General features: G+C 35.8%; 1 protein-coding gene across 8 annotated transcripts in view; it reads left to right on the plus strand.

The window, feature by feature from the left end:
- Window positions 1-17016, plus strand: part of SBF2 (SET binding factor 2) — a 287512-nt gene extending 270496 nt beyond the window's left edge. For all 8 annotated transcript variants that reach the window (XM_072863651.1, XM_072863648.1, XM_072863649.1 and 5 more), the window contains 8 exons: window positions 826-952; window positions 2316-2443; window positions 3342-3575; window positions 9441-9545; window positions 10954-11147; window positions 11571-11658; window positions 14008-14139; window positions 14442-17016. In XM_072863651.1, the coding sequence (XP_072719752.1) occupies window positions 826-952; window positions 2316-2443; window positions 3342-3575; window positions 9441-9545; window positions 10954-11147; window positions 11571-11658; window positions 14008-14139; window positions 14442-14540 (1107 nt within the window). In that variant the 3' untranslated portion in view covers window positions 14541-17016. The remainder of the gene's footprint in view (window positions 1-825; window positions 953-2315; window positions 2444-3341; window positions 3576-9440; window positions 9546-10953; window positions 11148-11570; window positions 11659-14007; window positions 14140-14441) is intronic.
- The last annotated feature ends 1284 nt before the right edge of the window (window positions 17017-18300 follow it).

Genomic DNA, 18300 nt, shown 5'->3' on the forward strand with positions numbered 1-18300 from the left:
ATTAAAATCTTACACCAGGCTCTTTCTGATAATGTTCAAGAGGAAGCAATTGTGAAGAGCCAACTATCCCACAGTGCTGTACTCTGATAATCTTGTATTCTCTTCTTAAATATCTGCTCCTGGCTCCTGTTGGAGACATTCACTGAATTAGATAGATCCCAAGCCTAACTGAGGATAACAATTTAAGATGTTACATAGTTTTTACTGTTTTACGAAAGAATAATGCAAGACACCGTCTCAGTATGTTTTTTACTTTTTTCATACTGTAATATTTTGGTGCATATTTTGAAAAGGAAGAAATATGTGTTGACTAGAAAGTACTTAAGAAATTAGCTGTTTCAGTAATGGTAGATGGAATATCATTTGCAGCATTACCTCTGTACGTCTCCTGTGTTGGGTTCTGAGCAATATCAAGAAGTCTGCTGCAAAACCTTCCAATTAAAGTTTGATTTCTAGCTACATCCAGGAGTAGCATCTTTGCCTATGAAGTTACATGGTGTCTCAAGAGTTATCATAAAAGATTTACATCCAGTTTGATTACTTTGAAGAATCCTGGGTTTTGTACAGAGTCTAATACTGCTTATTATACAGTACACCCTATCTGCTCTGAAACATTTTTGCTGCATAGACAATACATGAATTTAATTAGCGTTAAAATATTTTTAGACAAAATGTAGGATTTGTGTGTGTTTACAGACAAGACAGTTGCCTATGGATGTATTTGTTGTCAGCATTCGCAGGGGAATTATTTTGCTGTACCTATTGTACCTCAATATCCTCTTTTTTCCCTTCTTTTTTTTTTTCTTTTTTTTTTCTTTTTTTTAGATTCATAACCAATACCCAACAGAGTTTGAGTTCAATCAATATTATCTGAAGTTTCTGGCTTTTCATCACATATCAAATCGATTTAGAACATTTCTTCTGGATTCAGACTATGAAAGACTAGAACATGGTATGTGTGATGTTTGTTTATCGTATACTGGTTTTGTAGTTGTTGGTGTTTTTCTTGTCAATATTTGGTCTACAAAAATTTGCCTAGTTTGAGATGGTCCAGTCATTGCATGGTGATGATGTAATGAATTCCATTTCAGGAATATAAAGCAAAATGGAGGTGAAGAACATGTAGAATTTTCTGAATGAATGATTCCTGAGCCATGCCACTGATGGGACTAAGAGAAAGTGGAAGAAATTAGTGCCATGCCTCAGAGTTTTTTAGCAATTTATCCACGTGGTTCAGTTTCCCCTACTAAATACCTTATTTTAACAGAAACAAAGTCCTTGGGAATCCTTCAGAGAGTGCACGAGGTTTCAGGAAAGGAAAGCCTTTTCATCTATTATGTCTCACTTCTTTCTCTTGCATTCTCTTCAGTGTTTCTCTTCTTTTATATTTCCTTTTTACTCCATCTATCGTGGGCAACCTTACTGGTTCCAAGGCCTTATCTACCCTCACAGCTCTCTTAATAAGACTACACAACCACAGTTGAGGCTGTTCTTGGAACTTGTTCACTAAGCAAAACACTTATGTGCTCTGAATTTCACTGCTTCATGGGGTGGTTCTCATGGCATATGGTCAATTTGAATGCTTTTCTTAAAAACTGTAGTAACTGTGGAACAGACTGAACTTGAGCAACCATTTTATTTTAACAAAAAAGTCAATTTCCATTATTTGCCTTCATTTGAACAAAAGCAAGGAGTTGGAGTCAATGACCTCCTGTGGTTCCTTCTAACCTGGATTGTTACATGGTTCTACAATTGGGGGGGGGGGGGGGAGGGGTGTTTGTTTATTTAGGGGTAGTTTGCTTTCAAATACCACTTAATTCAATATAAAATCCTGTTTCCAGTAGACTTTGGATAAACTATTATGTCTTTCCAAAGTCATTTGAGATAGCACAAATCTATGGCTAACTTATCTACACTAGCCTGATTGGTTTTCCCTTAAATGAATTAGCAAGTAATTTCAGGTGCAGCTGGTCCAGCAGATTGGAAGGGCTGGTAACCTTGGCTAGTGGAGGACAGAATCAGTTAGCAGGGCTTGGTGGTCTGCTTAGTCAGCATAGCTGCAGGCAGAAAGGGACATTCATAAATACACTCAAGTATTTCAGTAAATTTCAGAACAGGTTTATAAATCTAACGCTACTGAATACTTGCAGTTGCAAAGTACAGCAGTTGTTTCATCAAATACAATCTCTTGTTGCAGTGGCATTTGATAGTAGATTTTACTGTACGTTTAGTCTGTGAAATTCCTTTTGGCTATGATTTAATGTTTGTTATGTATTATCATAAAGCTATCTTTTTGCTGCTATTACTTTCCTTAGGGACATTGTTTGAAGATAAAGGAGATAAACATGCCAAAAAAGGAATTTGTATTTGGGAATGTATTGAAAAAATGCACAAAAGGAGCCCCATTTTCTTCAATTACCTCTATGCCCCTGCTGAAATAGAGGTATGATTTTTAAAAAAAAAAAAACAGATGGTTTGTTATTCTGAGTGATTCCTTGAGTACATTTTGGTATCTTAATTGTTGTATACTGAATTAAGCATTTGGTGGACAAAGTTGACCCACCTTGATTGACTGGAGCAGTGTCTCCATAGGCTTATATTCTCAGTCACATGTCTCAGTCTTAGTCTAAGTCTCAGTCTTATTTTCCTCACATGAAATGGTGTCATAGTAGCAGAATTGGTCATAATAGCAGAATTAGTCATTATGACTGAGCATCACTCTTCAGGCTTTAAAATTACCCATTCACCTGAGGCAGTAATTCCCTTCAACTAAGGTGCATGCAAACTGAAAGCCTTACCTTATTTTTTAAAAGAAAAAAAAAACAAAAACAAAAACATTTTTAATACAAAGTGATCTGTTTTAAACTACTCTGAAAGATCTACAGTCTCTGGCTCCCTACTTTATATTACTGTGGTTTTTCCAAGTGGCATGTCCACCTATGTTATACAGCCCGTCTCCTTTCTCTGATGGTAAAGAGTCTCAGATTTTCTGCTGAGAAAAATTGAAGGGTGATTGCTATCGAGTGCTTTTTGTATCTTTAACAGGAGGCACAAAGACTGTGAGGGTACCAGCTACATATGCTGAATTAGAGTTCTTGGTAGGCACCTGGCTTAGTAGGATAAAAATGAGAAGTATATTCCCAAAGTTAGTATTAGTTTTAGGTTTTGAACTGACTGAGCCAAGATCTTGCTGTGGAAATTATCAAACTGCAGCACTACTCACCCAGTGCAACATACTGTTCAATTTAGAATTATCTAGAAAATGTAAGTATTGTATTATATTGTAAGTCAAACTCAAAGACTTCCTTTCTGTCATTATAATAAAACTTTGTTTCACATAGGCACTGAAACCAAATGTAAATATGTCCAGCCTCAAAAAGTGGGATTATTATGTAGAAGAGATTTTGGCTACAGGTCCTTCCTATGATTGGACCATGGTAACTGCAAAATGCAGTGTTTCAGAGGAAGCTGACCAAACGGATGGTTCACTCTCTCAGACTAAGAGGAAAATAGTATGGCCATGTTATGATGATATTAAAAAAATACAACCTGATGCCATCAGCAGCCTTTTAAATGTAAGTACATGTGTTACATAGAACAATAAGTTCTCTTATGCTCATGAAATTCATATTTACTTTTTATTTATGTTATTGCCTTATAGACATACTGTTATTAAAAGAATCATGATAGATGTCAAAAAAGGTGTTGAGTAAAACTGACTGGTTGATCGTGAGAAGCGATGGTTGGTCTGGGAATCAATCAGACTTCCTGCAAAGCTTATGTTGTTCTGAGTGAACACTTTTCTGGGAGTACACTTTAATAGTAGTTAATAACTACGAGAAAGCCAGTCATGGATTCATTTTTTCACTGTCTTTTTTAAATAATAAGGTAGGTAGTGTAATAAATTTTTAGGTTGCCTTTTATAAGAAATGCAGGAACTGTTATTTTAATTTGGGCAAATGTCGAATCTAGCTTTCTTGTACTCTTTCTACTCAGTTTAAAGTAGGTGTGTGGTAAAATGACAAAGATGCAGATTTCCAGACAGATCAGAAAGCAGAATCTGACACTTGTTGATTTTAAAAAGTGGGAGGCAGATACACAAACATAAACTGAACATCTTGGCCCAAATTTATCAAAAAGCTTTCCATGATTGCTTTTAGCTTATTCATGTTTACTAGGACCAAACTGGTAAATTTAGATTCCTCAGAATATTTTGGTACTTGAAATAGGTGCTTGATTTTGGCTTTTTCTTGTCTGGGCTTGTGTAGGCAGCTTAGGTTTTGTCCTTTCTTCATTAGAAGATGAAAAAGGATCCCATTATCATTATAATTGTTGTAGTTAGTTCGAATTATTTACCATCTGTATTTTCTTAAATGTTTGGTTGATTATAATTAACAGTCCTAATATTTAGATTATCATCTTAATTGATAGCGCAGGAAAATGACAAGGGCATTCTTCACTTTCTGGAGCTATTGTTTCAAGCCACATGCATATTCAGATACACATCACTATGTACAGTTTTTTATTTTGAAAACTATTTGCAGACTTTATCTTATATTAAAGCTGGGATTATGGAGCCTAATATTGCAATGCTTGGAAAATTGGGATATGCTGTGGGTCCCCGAACTCCCGTGAATCAAAGATGATTATTAGCAAAGTCTTAAGGCAGGAACTTTCTGAATGGATTTGAGTCCTTGAGGAGAGACTTGCTTTTGCTAGAGAGTTAGCTTTATTCTGGCACATTCCTCAAATTTCTTTTGGTCCATTCCTTCCAATCATAATTGATCAAACATAGGAACAATGCCCAGTTAAAAAAAATTAATAAAATAATCACTTGTAACCCCCCCCTTGACTCAAGATAGCCAGAACTTCTCAGAGCTTATAACTTCACAAATGCAAAGAAAGAGCAATCTCTCAGCAGGGGTCATATCAGGGATTCTTTAGCAAAAAAACAGAGAGCTTTCATGTCAGGTAACTAGAGGCCAGAGGTACATCAGGAATATAGCAACAATGTTCTTCTGCATTTCTTCCTGGGGTAGATGCCAAATTATCCATATCCACAACTGTGAGAAACTGCCATATAACAGGAAAATTAGCCATATTACATTCTGAAGATATGTGGGTCAGGTTTTATAGAGTTTAAATGTTATTTCTGAATTAGATTATAGTAATAAAAGATAGCAATGGAGAGGAACATTTGGAAAACTTTGAAGAGGTTGTATAAAGGTTACAAAAATATTCTTCTAAGTTTAAAAAGCAAGGTGAACTTTTTTTAAAAACAAGTTGTTAATTTAGGGCTATTGCTGATGTAGGAGAAAGACCTCTCTTTAATCATAAATCCATTGAGAATGTGTTGGTATCCAAAAAAATGTTTGAACTGAAACCATATTTAGCAATGATAAATTACTAGGGAAATTGATTCTCCCTTAGTTTATAATTATAAGCCCAAATTTGTTTGTTCTAAAGATACGTTTCAGTTGAAAACTAGATAGTGGTCTTCAGGATGTAAAGCTGAAACAGAGAAGTTAGTGAGTATCTTAATTCAGAATTTTCCTTGGTAGAATGTGGTGCTCTTCTATTAAGAGCAAAAGGTGTGGTTTTTTAGCGGTAAGTGTTCTAGTGTGTTTTGGGTACATAACAATGCACCTCTAACCAGATGTGTATGATGGCTCTATGGTTTCCATAAATCCTTATGAGTTGTAGGAAGTTAACCAATCCTTTGACATGAGTATGTCATGATACATTATAAATCAGCTAACTTATCTGAGTGATGTTCAACAAAGGGAAGTGCAAAGCCCTGCCCCTGGGGAGGAACAACCCCATGTACCAATGTATGCTGCAGGCGCCCAGCTGGAAAACAGCTTTGGAGAAAGGGTCCTGGGGAACAGCAAACTGACCATGAGCCAACAATGTGGCCTTGCAGCAATGACGGCTAGCGGTATCCTAGGCTGGATTAGGAGTGTTGCCTGCACATTGAGGAAGGTGATCTCTTCCCTCTATTCAGCCCTGCTAAGGCCAAACCTGGAGTACTATGCCCAGTTCTGGGCTCCCTGGTACAAGAGAGAGATGGGGCTACTGGAGAGAGTCCAGCAAATGGCCACAAAGATAATTAAGGGACTGGAGCATCTCTCATATGAGGAAAGGCTGAGAGAGCTGGGACTGTTTAGCCTGCAGAAGAGAAGGCTCAGGGGGGAACCTTATCAATGTATATAGATATCTGAAGAGAAGGGGTAAAGAAGATGGAGCCAAACTCTCTTCAGTGGTGCTCAGTGACAGGACCAGGGGCAATGGGCACAAACTGAAACAAAGGAGGTTCCATCTGAACATCAGGAAACACGTTTTCACTGTGAGGGGTGACTGAGCGCTGGCACAGGTTGCCCAGAGAGGTGTGGATTCTGCATCCTTGAAGATACTCAAAAGCCATCTGGACACAGTCCTGGGCAACTGGCTGCAGGTGGCCCTGCTTCAGCAAGGGGGTTGGACCAGATGACCTCCAGAGGTCACTTGAACCTCAACCATTCTGTGATATATGCCTGGTTGCTGGTTGTATTAGAGGTAGTAATCTACCTATATTTCAGCAAAAATGGAAGTAAAATCCTTGCAGGCAGACACATCTCCACTGTCTCACACTAATTTGCTAACATTCCTAAAAAGGTATTCAGTCCCCATAATTCATTGGGAGTGGCTCAGATTCTGGTATTTTTAAGAATTGTGAGAGGTGAACCTACGTGTCCTATTCTTATAAATAAGCAGTTACATCACTTAACATTAGATGATGATTGCTCAGAGAGAGGTTGGCAAACTCAAAGATGCCACTTTAGGATGCCAGTCACCTAAATTAACTCTGCTGTAAATATATGCCGTAAAGAACTAAAGCTATATAAGGGGTCAATGAATAACCAGCAAAACAATAAAAATAGCACTTCTGATTGTGAGCTGTTTTATAACTTTCGGTTATGTGACAAAAAGGCTGATCCATCAAAGCGGACCCTGAACCAAAAAGTTTATTCCAAATATTGAACTAATCATGTACAACTGGTTGCACACACAAGCCTGAACACTTGGCAGAGGCAGCAATTCGATCACTGGATACACATTCAGCACCTTTCCATTTGTAGTTAGTGTCTCAGAAGCCTTCTAGCCCAGGAGTTGAAGAGAAAATACTGACAAGGAAGGACTTCCAAAACAGGGTGCTCTGTCACAGTCAAGACAGTTCACTAGTGTAGGACTTTGCCCAGATTGTTTTGTGTGTGCACCAACACATTGTGGATACAGAGGAGGTGATGAGTCTCCGCAGTTCTGGTGTGTCTGCAGAGTTAACTCCTGTCTGTACCATTCAAATATTACAAAGCAGATTACTTAGCAGATATATCTTTTGAAAGGCACAGTAATGCTAATTGCTAGTAATTACTAATTTCAGGAAATAGATATTCATACAATTGTCTTTGTTATAACCTTTCTTTTTATATGTATTGACTTCTGCTCCCATAAGTCCAGGCAAAAGGAGATGAACCAGAAATATAAATTTAAGGATTTTTTCTTTCAAGGAAATGCAGCTACTCATAGTCCATTCCACACATGGAAGGAACAAAATCTGACATTTTTAAAACTGAAGGGGCAAGAGTAAATCTTAGTGATTTATTGCCATGTAAGTTTTTTACATGGGGTTTATTAAAGGAGAATTTATTCCTAACTTTTCAAGTTATATATTGTTGAAAGTTTGTCATTTTAAGTTCTGGAAGCACTACTCATTGTGGAGCCAAAAAAGAAGGAATGTGACCCAGTTGCTAAATAACAAGTTTCAGTTGCTTCCAGATTCTGCAGAGAAAGACTTATACTCAGAAGTCAAGACTAGGGCAGAAAGAGAATGATCAGATTAAAACCTGACTAACTTTTAGCACTAAAGAGGTTGTATCCTTTTGCAGCAATTTGGAAAGCCTTTTACATAAAAAGTCTGTGGTAAATTGATTCAGTCGTATGTATCCCATCAGGAAGCGTTTTACACTCAGCACTTTGTAAGAGGAACAAGTAATCTACAGAAGCCTTTAGTCTGGCTCATGTTCACCATTCCTTGTTTTTGTACCTACCTATGAAGATACTCCAAACAAAACTATTCTGGTTTTATTTCTTGGCAGGAAGAGAGTCCCATAATATTTAATGTATATGTGGCTTTCAACTACCTTCAGTATTTAAAACTTCTGGTTTGACTCCTGCTGTTAAGCCAGATTTCTTATATTTAGTTTTACTTTTGAGTTTTCGAATTTATCTTCAGCAAGGAAGAGTTTGTAGAAATATTTTGTTTCTGTTACACTGTCAAATACTGGCTTTTTTATTTTCACTTCAGAGTTCAAAATTTAGTTCAGGAGTTAATTTCCTGGTCAAAATGTTTTCTTACCTTAAAAATATAGTCATTTTCTGTAAGTCTTTCAGTCAATAATAATTTCCTGAAGAAATTGTCATTCTAAAATACCAATAGGAGTTGGAGAATATTGTGAAATCTACTTTAATCGTTTGGTATAGTAGAAGTAAATAAAGTCAGAGACTTACTGACTCTGAAAATACATGTCTTGGGCCTTAGTTGGCTTTTATATAGCATGGGAATTCTCTGTCCTATGGCAATTTTTTGTTCCATCATCAACTGTTAATTGGATTTGCAAAATTGAGTTTTTAATTTTATTTCATTAAGAATCAGATTTTCATAACAATATAGTTGTTGAAAGTAAAAATATAGAAAGGAAGCATGGCAAGGAGTATGGACCACACATCAAAGTAAGGAGAAATGTATCGATGAGTGTTCACAAGTAAACATAAACTAATGAAATTGCCTCTTTTTACTTAACTTTGCATGCACTGTCTTATTAACAGGAAATAACCCTAACTGGAGGTTATCAACATAGGTCATATTCCCAAGTTCCACAACAAGAACATGTTGTTACAGTTTGGCATCCAAATTGAATAAATCTTTCTGTTTCATTTCCTTCTTTTATTACAGCTTTGTATCACATTTTATAAACCAGAGTGAATGTTAATATTGGCAATGTACAGTGTTGGTGTCACAGCACAGAATTTGTTCTTTGTAAATATTTTTATAAAATATAGCCTATCCTTATCATTGTCGTGTTTCTATTATGGCAATTGGTGTTGAATTTTGTGTGTTCAGGAGAACTGGCAGAGAATTGAAAGCACGGTGGCTCTTCCAACCTGTGACATGCAAGAATTATGTGGCTGTGGTGTACTTGGTTGCCTTTGACTCCTGAGTCTGGTTGATTTCAGTTTATAGCTGGTTTGACAGAGGCTTTTGTCCTTTACTGGGCAACATGGCCTAAAAGTTCCCTGTGTAAAAATATTGACTAGAAAATGGTTGTATAAAAACGATTGCCATGAAGTAATCAGTTAGAAGTGTTTATCCGTAACAAAAAACCCCTTGTTATTTGTTTCAGGAAATCGAAAGGTTGGAAAGTAAATTAAATCAGAGCCCAGAAAGGTGGCAGCTTTTGTGGGAAAGGGTCAAAATGAATCTAAAGGATGACAGCAGACAAGACAATGTAAGTAGTAAAAGAGTTCATTTAATAGAATAATTCCATTCCTGCTATACAGGCTACCTGGGGCACTGACAAAATCACTGTATTTCTTGGAGTAAAGTACTGCTTTTGAAAAATTGAATATGTTGTTCTAACCCATGATACTGGGTCTGTATTTCTGCATGTAGAAAAATATATTTATACTTGTGCTATTTATCTAATTGCTTTTCCAGAGTAGAGTAAGGCATACAGACTAAATGAGCATGAGCATTTTACTAATACACAAAAATATGACTTTATATATTTAAAAGGTTCTTGAAGTACAAAAAAACTCAGTTTCTGAAAGGAGCCAAAAGGACATCAGAGAGTTTCAGAGATGAGTAAAGATATTTCCATGTCTAAATGGAATTTCGGAATTGTAGATTCTAGTAAAGGTAGGAAGTGTTCAGGCTTGTGTTTGCGGTTCTTGACCGTGGTAAAAAGAATAGCTGACAACATAGATATTTTCTAAGTTAAAGGCTGCCTCTTTGCTATCTACATGCACTAGGAAGAATGCTTTTTGTGAGCTTTCCCTATAAACTTGGCACAGTGAGTTACCAGCTCAAGACTGTACCCTAACTCTTCAGCTTCATGTGCTTGTTCAAATTTGCCAGCCTCCATGCAATGGTTAGTCCACAGCACTACTTTGTTATTTGTCCTTTGCTCTCAGGAAAGCAATATGCTTTGTGTCTGTCAGAGTCATTCAAGTTCACTTTATACTCTAGACGAATGCAAGATCAAAAAAGTTTCATCCTAGCAAGGCAGAGGATTTTTTTATTGAATTGGAAGCAGAAAAGGAAATGCAATGTCCTAGCTGTTATTTAAGGATTCTCAGATAAATGCAATAGCTAAGAGTCAACCCCAAAGAACTCTATCTCTAGGATGCTGTTGTTTAGATTAAGACCAAATTCAGGATCCCTCTTGTTCCAGGTTATTGAGATTCTACTAAAATGATTAGGATCTATAAAGTAGATCTTGGAAACTGCACTCCTTTCCTTTTCCTTCCCTCCCCTTCCTTCCCTTCCCTTCCCTTCCCATAGGGAAATACGAAATTAGGGACGTTTATAGTATCCAAATGCCTGACTAGTTCTAGATGCTTCTGAGAAAGCAAGGGAAACATTGTTCAATATTATGTCACTGGAATATACGAGGCTTTTCTGAAATATGGATTTCTCACACGACATGAACCCTTCTGCTTAAGAAATTCATTGAATTGCCATCCCTCTGACTTCTTTTCTGAGGCAGCACTGACTTGTATTATGAAGATTTTTTTGGCCTCATAATAATTCACAGCTTACGTGTTGTACCACATATTATCAGTATAATGTTGAGACAGTCTCACAATGCAAGACACATGGCATGACCTTTTTTCTTTTATTTACATCTTTTTTAGCTCCAGAGACATCCTTCTGGCTCCTCAGGGATGATGTCAGCTAATCTACATTCCTATCAAAAGAGGTCTTTGTTGGAAATACCTGACAGTGGGCTGGGTGAGGAACAAAGCACAAGCATCTCACCCTCTAATGGAGTAGATAGAAGAACAACTACACTATACAATCATTTCACATCAAAGAATGATGAAAACAGGTAAACTGAATAATCGTAGGGTATTTATGAACCTTGTATTAGATTGGTACAAGTCTCTGCCTTAGGAAAAAAATAATTTCATATGCACAGAATGCTTTGTGACTACTTTATTCCTTCTTTGTGGTTTTGATTACATTTAGTTGTCTTGATGGGTGGGCCTCTATCTCCTAGCAGTACCTTTCAATCTTCCCCTTTATATGCACAAGCAAATTGTAGCTGCACATTTAATGCATCCAAAGTACTGGAACAGTGTTTATCAGTGTATCACAGTTACCATTAACTAAACTATTGGTTTAAAACAGATTTGTTTTACTGCAGTAAAAGAAGTGTTTGAATATGTATGTAGTCATTTTGGGGCTTTTATATATCACCAGTATTCATGTTATGGCATCACGTGCCATTTGTGTTTTCTGTACCTTTCAGATCTTTTGAAGGTACGCTATACAAAAGAGGAGCTTTACTAAAAGGTTGGAAACCTCGCTGGTTTGTGCTGGATGTGACAAAACACCAGGTAAAACCTTTTCAGATAATGGATGTTTTTATGACTAGTTTTCTGCTTTTTTATTTACTGGGATTGTACAGAATGATTTTACAAATAATACTAATAATGAATATTTTCAGATGCAATGTGTGTGTTACATCATTATAAACTGTATATCTATGTTTATCTTGTGTATTTTGTAGCTGATACAGCATTCTGAATGGACAGAGGTTTTCTAGTGTTTTGGGTTTTTTAAAACAGTGGTAACTGTTTAGCATATAATCATAAAAGACTTATTGGACTGGAAGTCATGCATTATTGTTTGGGCCCAAACATTTTTTGCCTGCTTCATGCCTCAGGAAAAAAAAGGCAGGTAGTGCCTGAGGACATTTTCTGGGCATTGTGGTATACAAGCAATACAAGCAATTTTTTAAAGCACTGCTAACTCTAGTATGTCATTAAGCAATTAAGTGGTGAGCATAATTTGCCCTTTAATATGACTTCTTTAGTTTTCAAAAGAGCTAAAAACTCTTTCTGAACTAGAGAGTGAAAAACTTAGAAGGTATTTCCTAGAGTGCAATTGGGATGCTGAGAGCTAATATGGTAACTGATAGCAAGTTTAATTCAGGCATTCATGTTGAAACTGTAGTAGTTGCTGTATGCTCAGTGTGTATTTTACAGCCTCTTTGTTCCTCAAGCACTTTGCCATGAGCATTTTTCTTTGCAAATGAAAGAGCATGATATACTCTGGAAAATCATTTGCTTCAACAGAAAAATCCATTTACCTCACTTGACTTTCTAGTGTTTTTCTGTAACCTGTATTTGAGAAAGCTGACCTGGAATCTCTGTAGAAAAGTCTTTTCAGATATGGAGAACAGGATCACAGATCGCTCTGAAATGAGTTTGGATTTTGTAAATGACTTAAAAGGAGTTAAAATTTCATCTCAAATCTGTATTTCTAAAAGTCCTGAAAAGCCAAGTTCCTGATTGAACAATAATTTCGGGTGCCATATCTAGGAGTATTTAAATTAGTCATAGTGACGTAAATTTAGTAGCAAAAGTATTCATAAATATTCTGACAAATCATTGTAGAGCAAGGAACACTAAAAGCAGAGGAGATCTGTTGGTCTGAACATTTTATCCAATTTACAATGTGTGCCGGAATTCTGCAGTGGAAATTTGTGGTCTCATGTACTTTAAATAATGCTGGGTCATCAGACAGTAATCTTCATTGAGCCAAATATTCCACACATTGTGGGTTGTAACCTCTGAGACTCATGTATGCTTTTGTTTAAAAATATTAATTTATTGTAATCAATACACTTAAAAATATGTAATATAGATACAGACAGTCATCTTTTAAAATGCTAATTGAGGATTTCTAGATTAGTGTGGTAAAATACCAACAAATGTGCTGATTATAATTATTCTTCCTGATCCAGAGGAGAAAAGCTTCATTTTGCAGAAGAAAAAATAAAACATTTTTTGTGTATCCAAATCTCCTCCCGAGTATCATAGATGTAGGAGTAATACAGGTCAATCTTAGTTGGAATTCTGTTGTTTGACCTTTGCTATGAAGGTTTGCTTTACTATTTTGCATTGGTTTATGAGATTTTTGAAAAGCAAGTATCAGATTTTCTCTTCTGGAACTTGTTTGCATACTGAAACTCAGTTTACAGAGTGGTTAACATTCATATCAAAGTATCTTTGCAACAAGAAAAAAAAAGGCAAGTTTCTTTCAACCACTAAGTGCAGCATAGGAAAATGTGAGTTTTCTATGTAGTTTATAATTATCTAAAATTATACTTAAATTTTTGCTGATCATTTTAAATTCTTGAAATATAGAGAATAAGTGTTCTGTTAACTCCTTGGTGAAGTAAAGCTTTTGTGTTAGTTTCATTGTAATGAACAGTGAAGAGGTGGTTTCTGTTAGAAAAACTGATAAGGAATGCTGAATTGTGAAGACCAGGTTCTGCTTTCATCCTTCACATGTCCTCTACCCAGAAGCAATGCATGACTCTGAAGCTTCTCTGCTCTGAAACTCTGGTGACAAAATGCTCCTCCCCCAACTCTGTGTCTGCACAGGAGCAGATGGTGGAGACTTCACTATTACCCAGGGATGTCAAATAGAGGACTGGCCAGTTAAGGGCTATCACCAGTCCCACCATTTTGTATATACCAAACCTATGGTTTCTGTCAGTTGTGTCTTAGAAATTTCCCATGTCTGATGTCCTCAGGTCCTAATAATATTTGTGCCTCCCACCCTTACCCCTCCATGCCCCCAGGTTGTATCCAAGAAAAGGGAAGAAGAAGTGAAAGGTCCATCTAAATAGCATATTTGATTTTTTTTTTTTTTTTCCCCCCCCTCTTCTGGTCTAGCTGCGATACTATGATTCTGGTGAGGATACAAGCTGTAAGGGACACATAGACCTTGCAGAAGTAGAAACTGTGATTCCTGCTTCTCCAACAATTGGAGCCCCAAAACATGCAAGTGAAAAAGCATTTTTTGATGTAAGTATATCTGGTCTTTACTTGATCTTTATGTGAAACTTTCTTTTCTTGGTGTGTTTAACCTACTACTTTCAGTCCTGCTGGAAGGTGTGAGCTAGGAAGGAGCTGTCATGACAACTCAAGACAAGAAGTTTTTACACAGCTAGCATCTGGCCCTCAGTCTCAACAGCAGAAGTTCAAAAACTTACATTCAGACCCAATTAGTACCTTGAGTATTACAGTTTAAAGTAAAGTTTGCAAGTTTCTTTTTCTGTTTTGTGTGTTGACTTGTCTATCTTCATGTTCTTATTTTTCCTTTGCAGTTGAAGACAAATAAACGTGTATATAATTTTTGTGCCCAAGATGCACAGAGTGCTCAACAATGGATGGATAGGATCCAGAGTTGCATTTCAGATGCTTAGAAAGGAAAAATGTTCCGTAATAAAGACACGTTTAAAACACCTCTTCCTGTAAGAAGCTAAGTCCTGAAATGTTACTGACAGACAACCAGCCTTCCTTACATTTCAGCCATAAAAGTTCATAATATGCTAAAGTTCCTTTTCTGTGTAATAATTATAACCACTGTAACTGCTTTTTTTTTCTGCAGGGAGGACTTTGAAAAATAATAATCCATTTATCCTGAATTTCCACTTTCTTCAGTACAATTCCTAGCTATAAAAGTGGGCTGTATTTGCACTATCATCTAATCCTGGTTTTCTCATTTCAGAGCTATTCTGTTAGGAAAACCTGTCCAAAGGAAATTGTAGAAGTTTTCCCTCCAACAGGAAGTGTATTTTCACTTTATTTATATTTTTAAACAGAATGTTCTTATTTCCAAGCCAGTCATGAATAAGAGGGAACATGTCTACAATTCCTAAAAATAAATAAATAAATGAAGCTTGTGAGTCCAGTGACATATATATCAGGTTGCCAATGTTTATAGACAGTTGATATTTTTAAAGACCAAAAAGTAAAATTGCCTGATACCAGACTTTCAGGTGTCTTCTCAGTGTGCAGGTCATTCTCTAATCTTGTGCTCTACTGAGTGCTTCTGCAATGTTGTTATGGAATTTCAAATTCTAGGGATTATCTGAAGATCATAGCACTTTTATTTTAGATTCTGTTTGCAATTACAATGGAATAAATGAAAGAAAACTGGCCGACACTACCCAGGAGAAATGGAAAACAACAAACTAGGAATTCAGTAGAAGAAAGATCTCTTATGTGTGAGTTGTATATGTTAATTTATATGCTGTTCTGCTCACTGTAAAATAAAAAATAACAAACATGATAATGCACTAAACAATGAAGCAAGCACTTGCACTGAAATCTTTAAAATGCAGACATTTTGCAGGACAGAGGTAAGTTATTTATAGCAGAACAATACTAGCTAGTTAACAACACTTACAGATATTAAATATGTACATAACTGGTTTGATGTGTCGTGATTTGATACTTTTTAAACATTTTTTGCACATGAATTGGAGGACTGTTTATAGATTTTTACATTTGATAAAATTGTGTTTGTTCAGCTTAAAATCCTGGCAAAACATTTTTAATAACCCCAAATTAGTAGAAATTTTTACAGTCTACAAATATTGATGACATTGAGTAGAATATGTAGGTAATTAAGCCATTGTTTTTATTTTGAAATGTTAATATGTTAAATAGCACACTAATATTACAAAAGGTTTGTATATATGATTCACTATTTTCTCATTTTTCCAGACATTCTCTTGTAATTTAATGTCAGCCTAACCAAACTGACTAAACTTATAAGATTTTTCAGTTATTAAATTGTTTGTGGGGTTTTTTTATAACTAATGTATTTTGTCAGAAAGGAACATAAATTTCTCACCACACACAATAGGAAATGCAGCTGTTTTTAATGCATTTGCAATTTCAAAACAAAAATATGAAGGATTTTTCTAGCATTTTTCAATTGACAAATTTCCACCTGTGACAATGGTGTTTGCACATTTGTATTTTTCTTTGTATATGAAGTACTTTTATATGTACTTTGTAAAATACTGATCTTGTTCTTAGGTTATATGAAAATATACATACAACTGCTTATTTTGTAACTAGTTAATTTTAACTCTTGTATGTTATGTGATATATGTATGCTAACCATCTTGTAATAAATACACTTCTTAAGGAAAAGTAATACCTTTCCTTTTACTGTAAAACAGAAAAAAGCAAGACCCACATGTTGAAATATTTCCATGGGCACAAGACAAATCGTTATTTACTCTGTATTAAGAATAGTGGGTGTATTAAAAACTATGTGGTCTTTTGTATACTTGTAAATATTCCTACATAAAAGTTGCACCTGAGCATCCTTAACTCAAACACTTGTCAACAGTAACACTAAAGAAATCAGAATTTAAAGCAAAATTATCATTCTAACAAGTGTCAATGTATAGCCTTTATTAAAAGGCTAAATACATATAACGTTCATACTAAGTCGTTGAATAATGATGTTAAATATATTTTTTTTTAAATCCTGTATGGTATCACAACATAAATCAACTGCATACTTTCACCCTGAAGCATATCTCACTCATTTATATCACCTTATGCAAAAATGATCTAGTTCATAAGAAATAAAATATAAAAAATGACAAGGTCTTATTTGAGAATGTTGCATCTAAATTGAATTACTGAGTGTAGTGTGGGATAGCAGAGTTAAAATGGAAAGGGAATGTGTGATGGAGGTAGGGGACCTGTGACGATTCTTGGATGCTGTGGTGCTTAGATGATAAGGTTTGCATATTGAGCTTGGCATGGATGCTAATGTTGCCTTAAATGTTGATCTCAATTTTTAGTGTCTGTATTGATGGAAAATGGACTTGAGCAACTTAACTTAAAAATATCCAAATAAAAACTGAAATGAGACATATGATATTTGTGGTGTTTATATAAGGATTATACAAAGGAATGGTAGGCATAGGCTCTTGGTGTGATGACACAGTTTGCAGTGTCCCTGAGGGTCTCTTCTATACAAAATGAGGATTCAAACAGAGACTTAGAGAAAATGTGAAGTTAGCATAGCATAAGCTACAGGGTTTGTCAGTGTCATTGAGTTGTGGCAGCAGAAGTAGAGAATTAGGAACAGAGAATTTGCTTGGGAAAAATTCTGTGTACAAAGGGATCCATCTTCATATTCTATGTAGATTTTCCAGAAAAAGGAACCCATCCAGGAGTCTGGGATGAGGTAAACATGTGCTCCCTCTGGTGTGTCGTATCGCTATTCCCATACTGTGTATCATAACATTCCTACTGTAGAAAAGAGAGAGTATTATCAGGAGCTTTACATAAGGGAAGAAGATTGTTTGCCCTTCTCTGTGTTGAGTAACAAAATGCCTGCATAACGGGTGACGGGATGAACTGAGTTTAAGTTTTGAAGAGTTGTTACTGGTTTATTATATTAGTAATTTCTCTTTCCTATCTAACATACAAGTATTTTCTATACAAGTCCTTACTTTTGATGGAACTTTAGAATTAGTATACTAAATAATAAAATACTTAGCATGCCACATGTGTGGGTCACTGGTTATGTAATAATACACAAACAGCTAACAGATCCAGGAACAAATGTTCAAAATTTTGTATCACATCCCACACACATTATTTGTATCCGATAGTTTGTGAGTTGCAGACATAACAAATATGTGGTGATCTTGTCCAAATACTGTCATTTTGCCTTTTCATCCTGTAATATTCTTGGAGTATGTCTAAGTGGCTGCACCACATTTCTCATTTTTCATATTTGTGATCATCCAAATATTTTTGCTGTTCATGATTATCCTGTGGTTGCTTTGGGGAGTCAGAAAACTGAAATGAATCTACCAGTTCCCCAGTTATGCTAAAGTTCATGCTGAGTATCACTGTTGCACCTACTTTCTGAGGTTTTGTCTGTATTCGATCAGTTTCTTTCCAAATTTTGGCTACCATGCAAGCCAAGGGCAGTGTTAGCATCCACATTTTCATTTAGGAAATTTTCATCTTCGAGTTTTTTCACATACAACTTTTTCTTAATTGACTGTCAAATAAGTATGCTGCAAGTTCGCTATTGTTTCCTCTTCACTTACTAGTCCAGCTAGCCTCTCAAAGGAATGGATTACTAATACAAATACTGTTGATGGGAGTTGGTTTTGTGTTTCTTTTTGCATAATACAA

The sequence above is a fragment of the Ciconia boyciana genome, chromosome 6 (genome assembly GCF_034638445.1).
Source record: "Ciconia boyciana chromosome 6, ASM3463844v1, whole genome shotgun sequence".
Classification (NCBI taxonomy): domain Eukaryota; kingdom Metazoa; phylum Chordata; class Aves; order Ciconiiformes; family Ciconiidae; genus Ciconia; species Ciconia boyciana.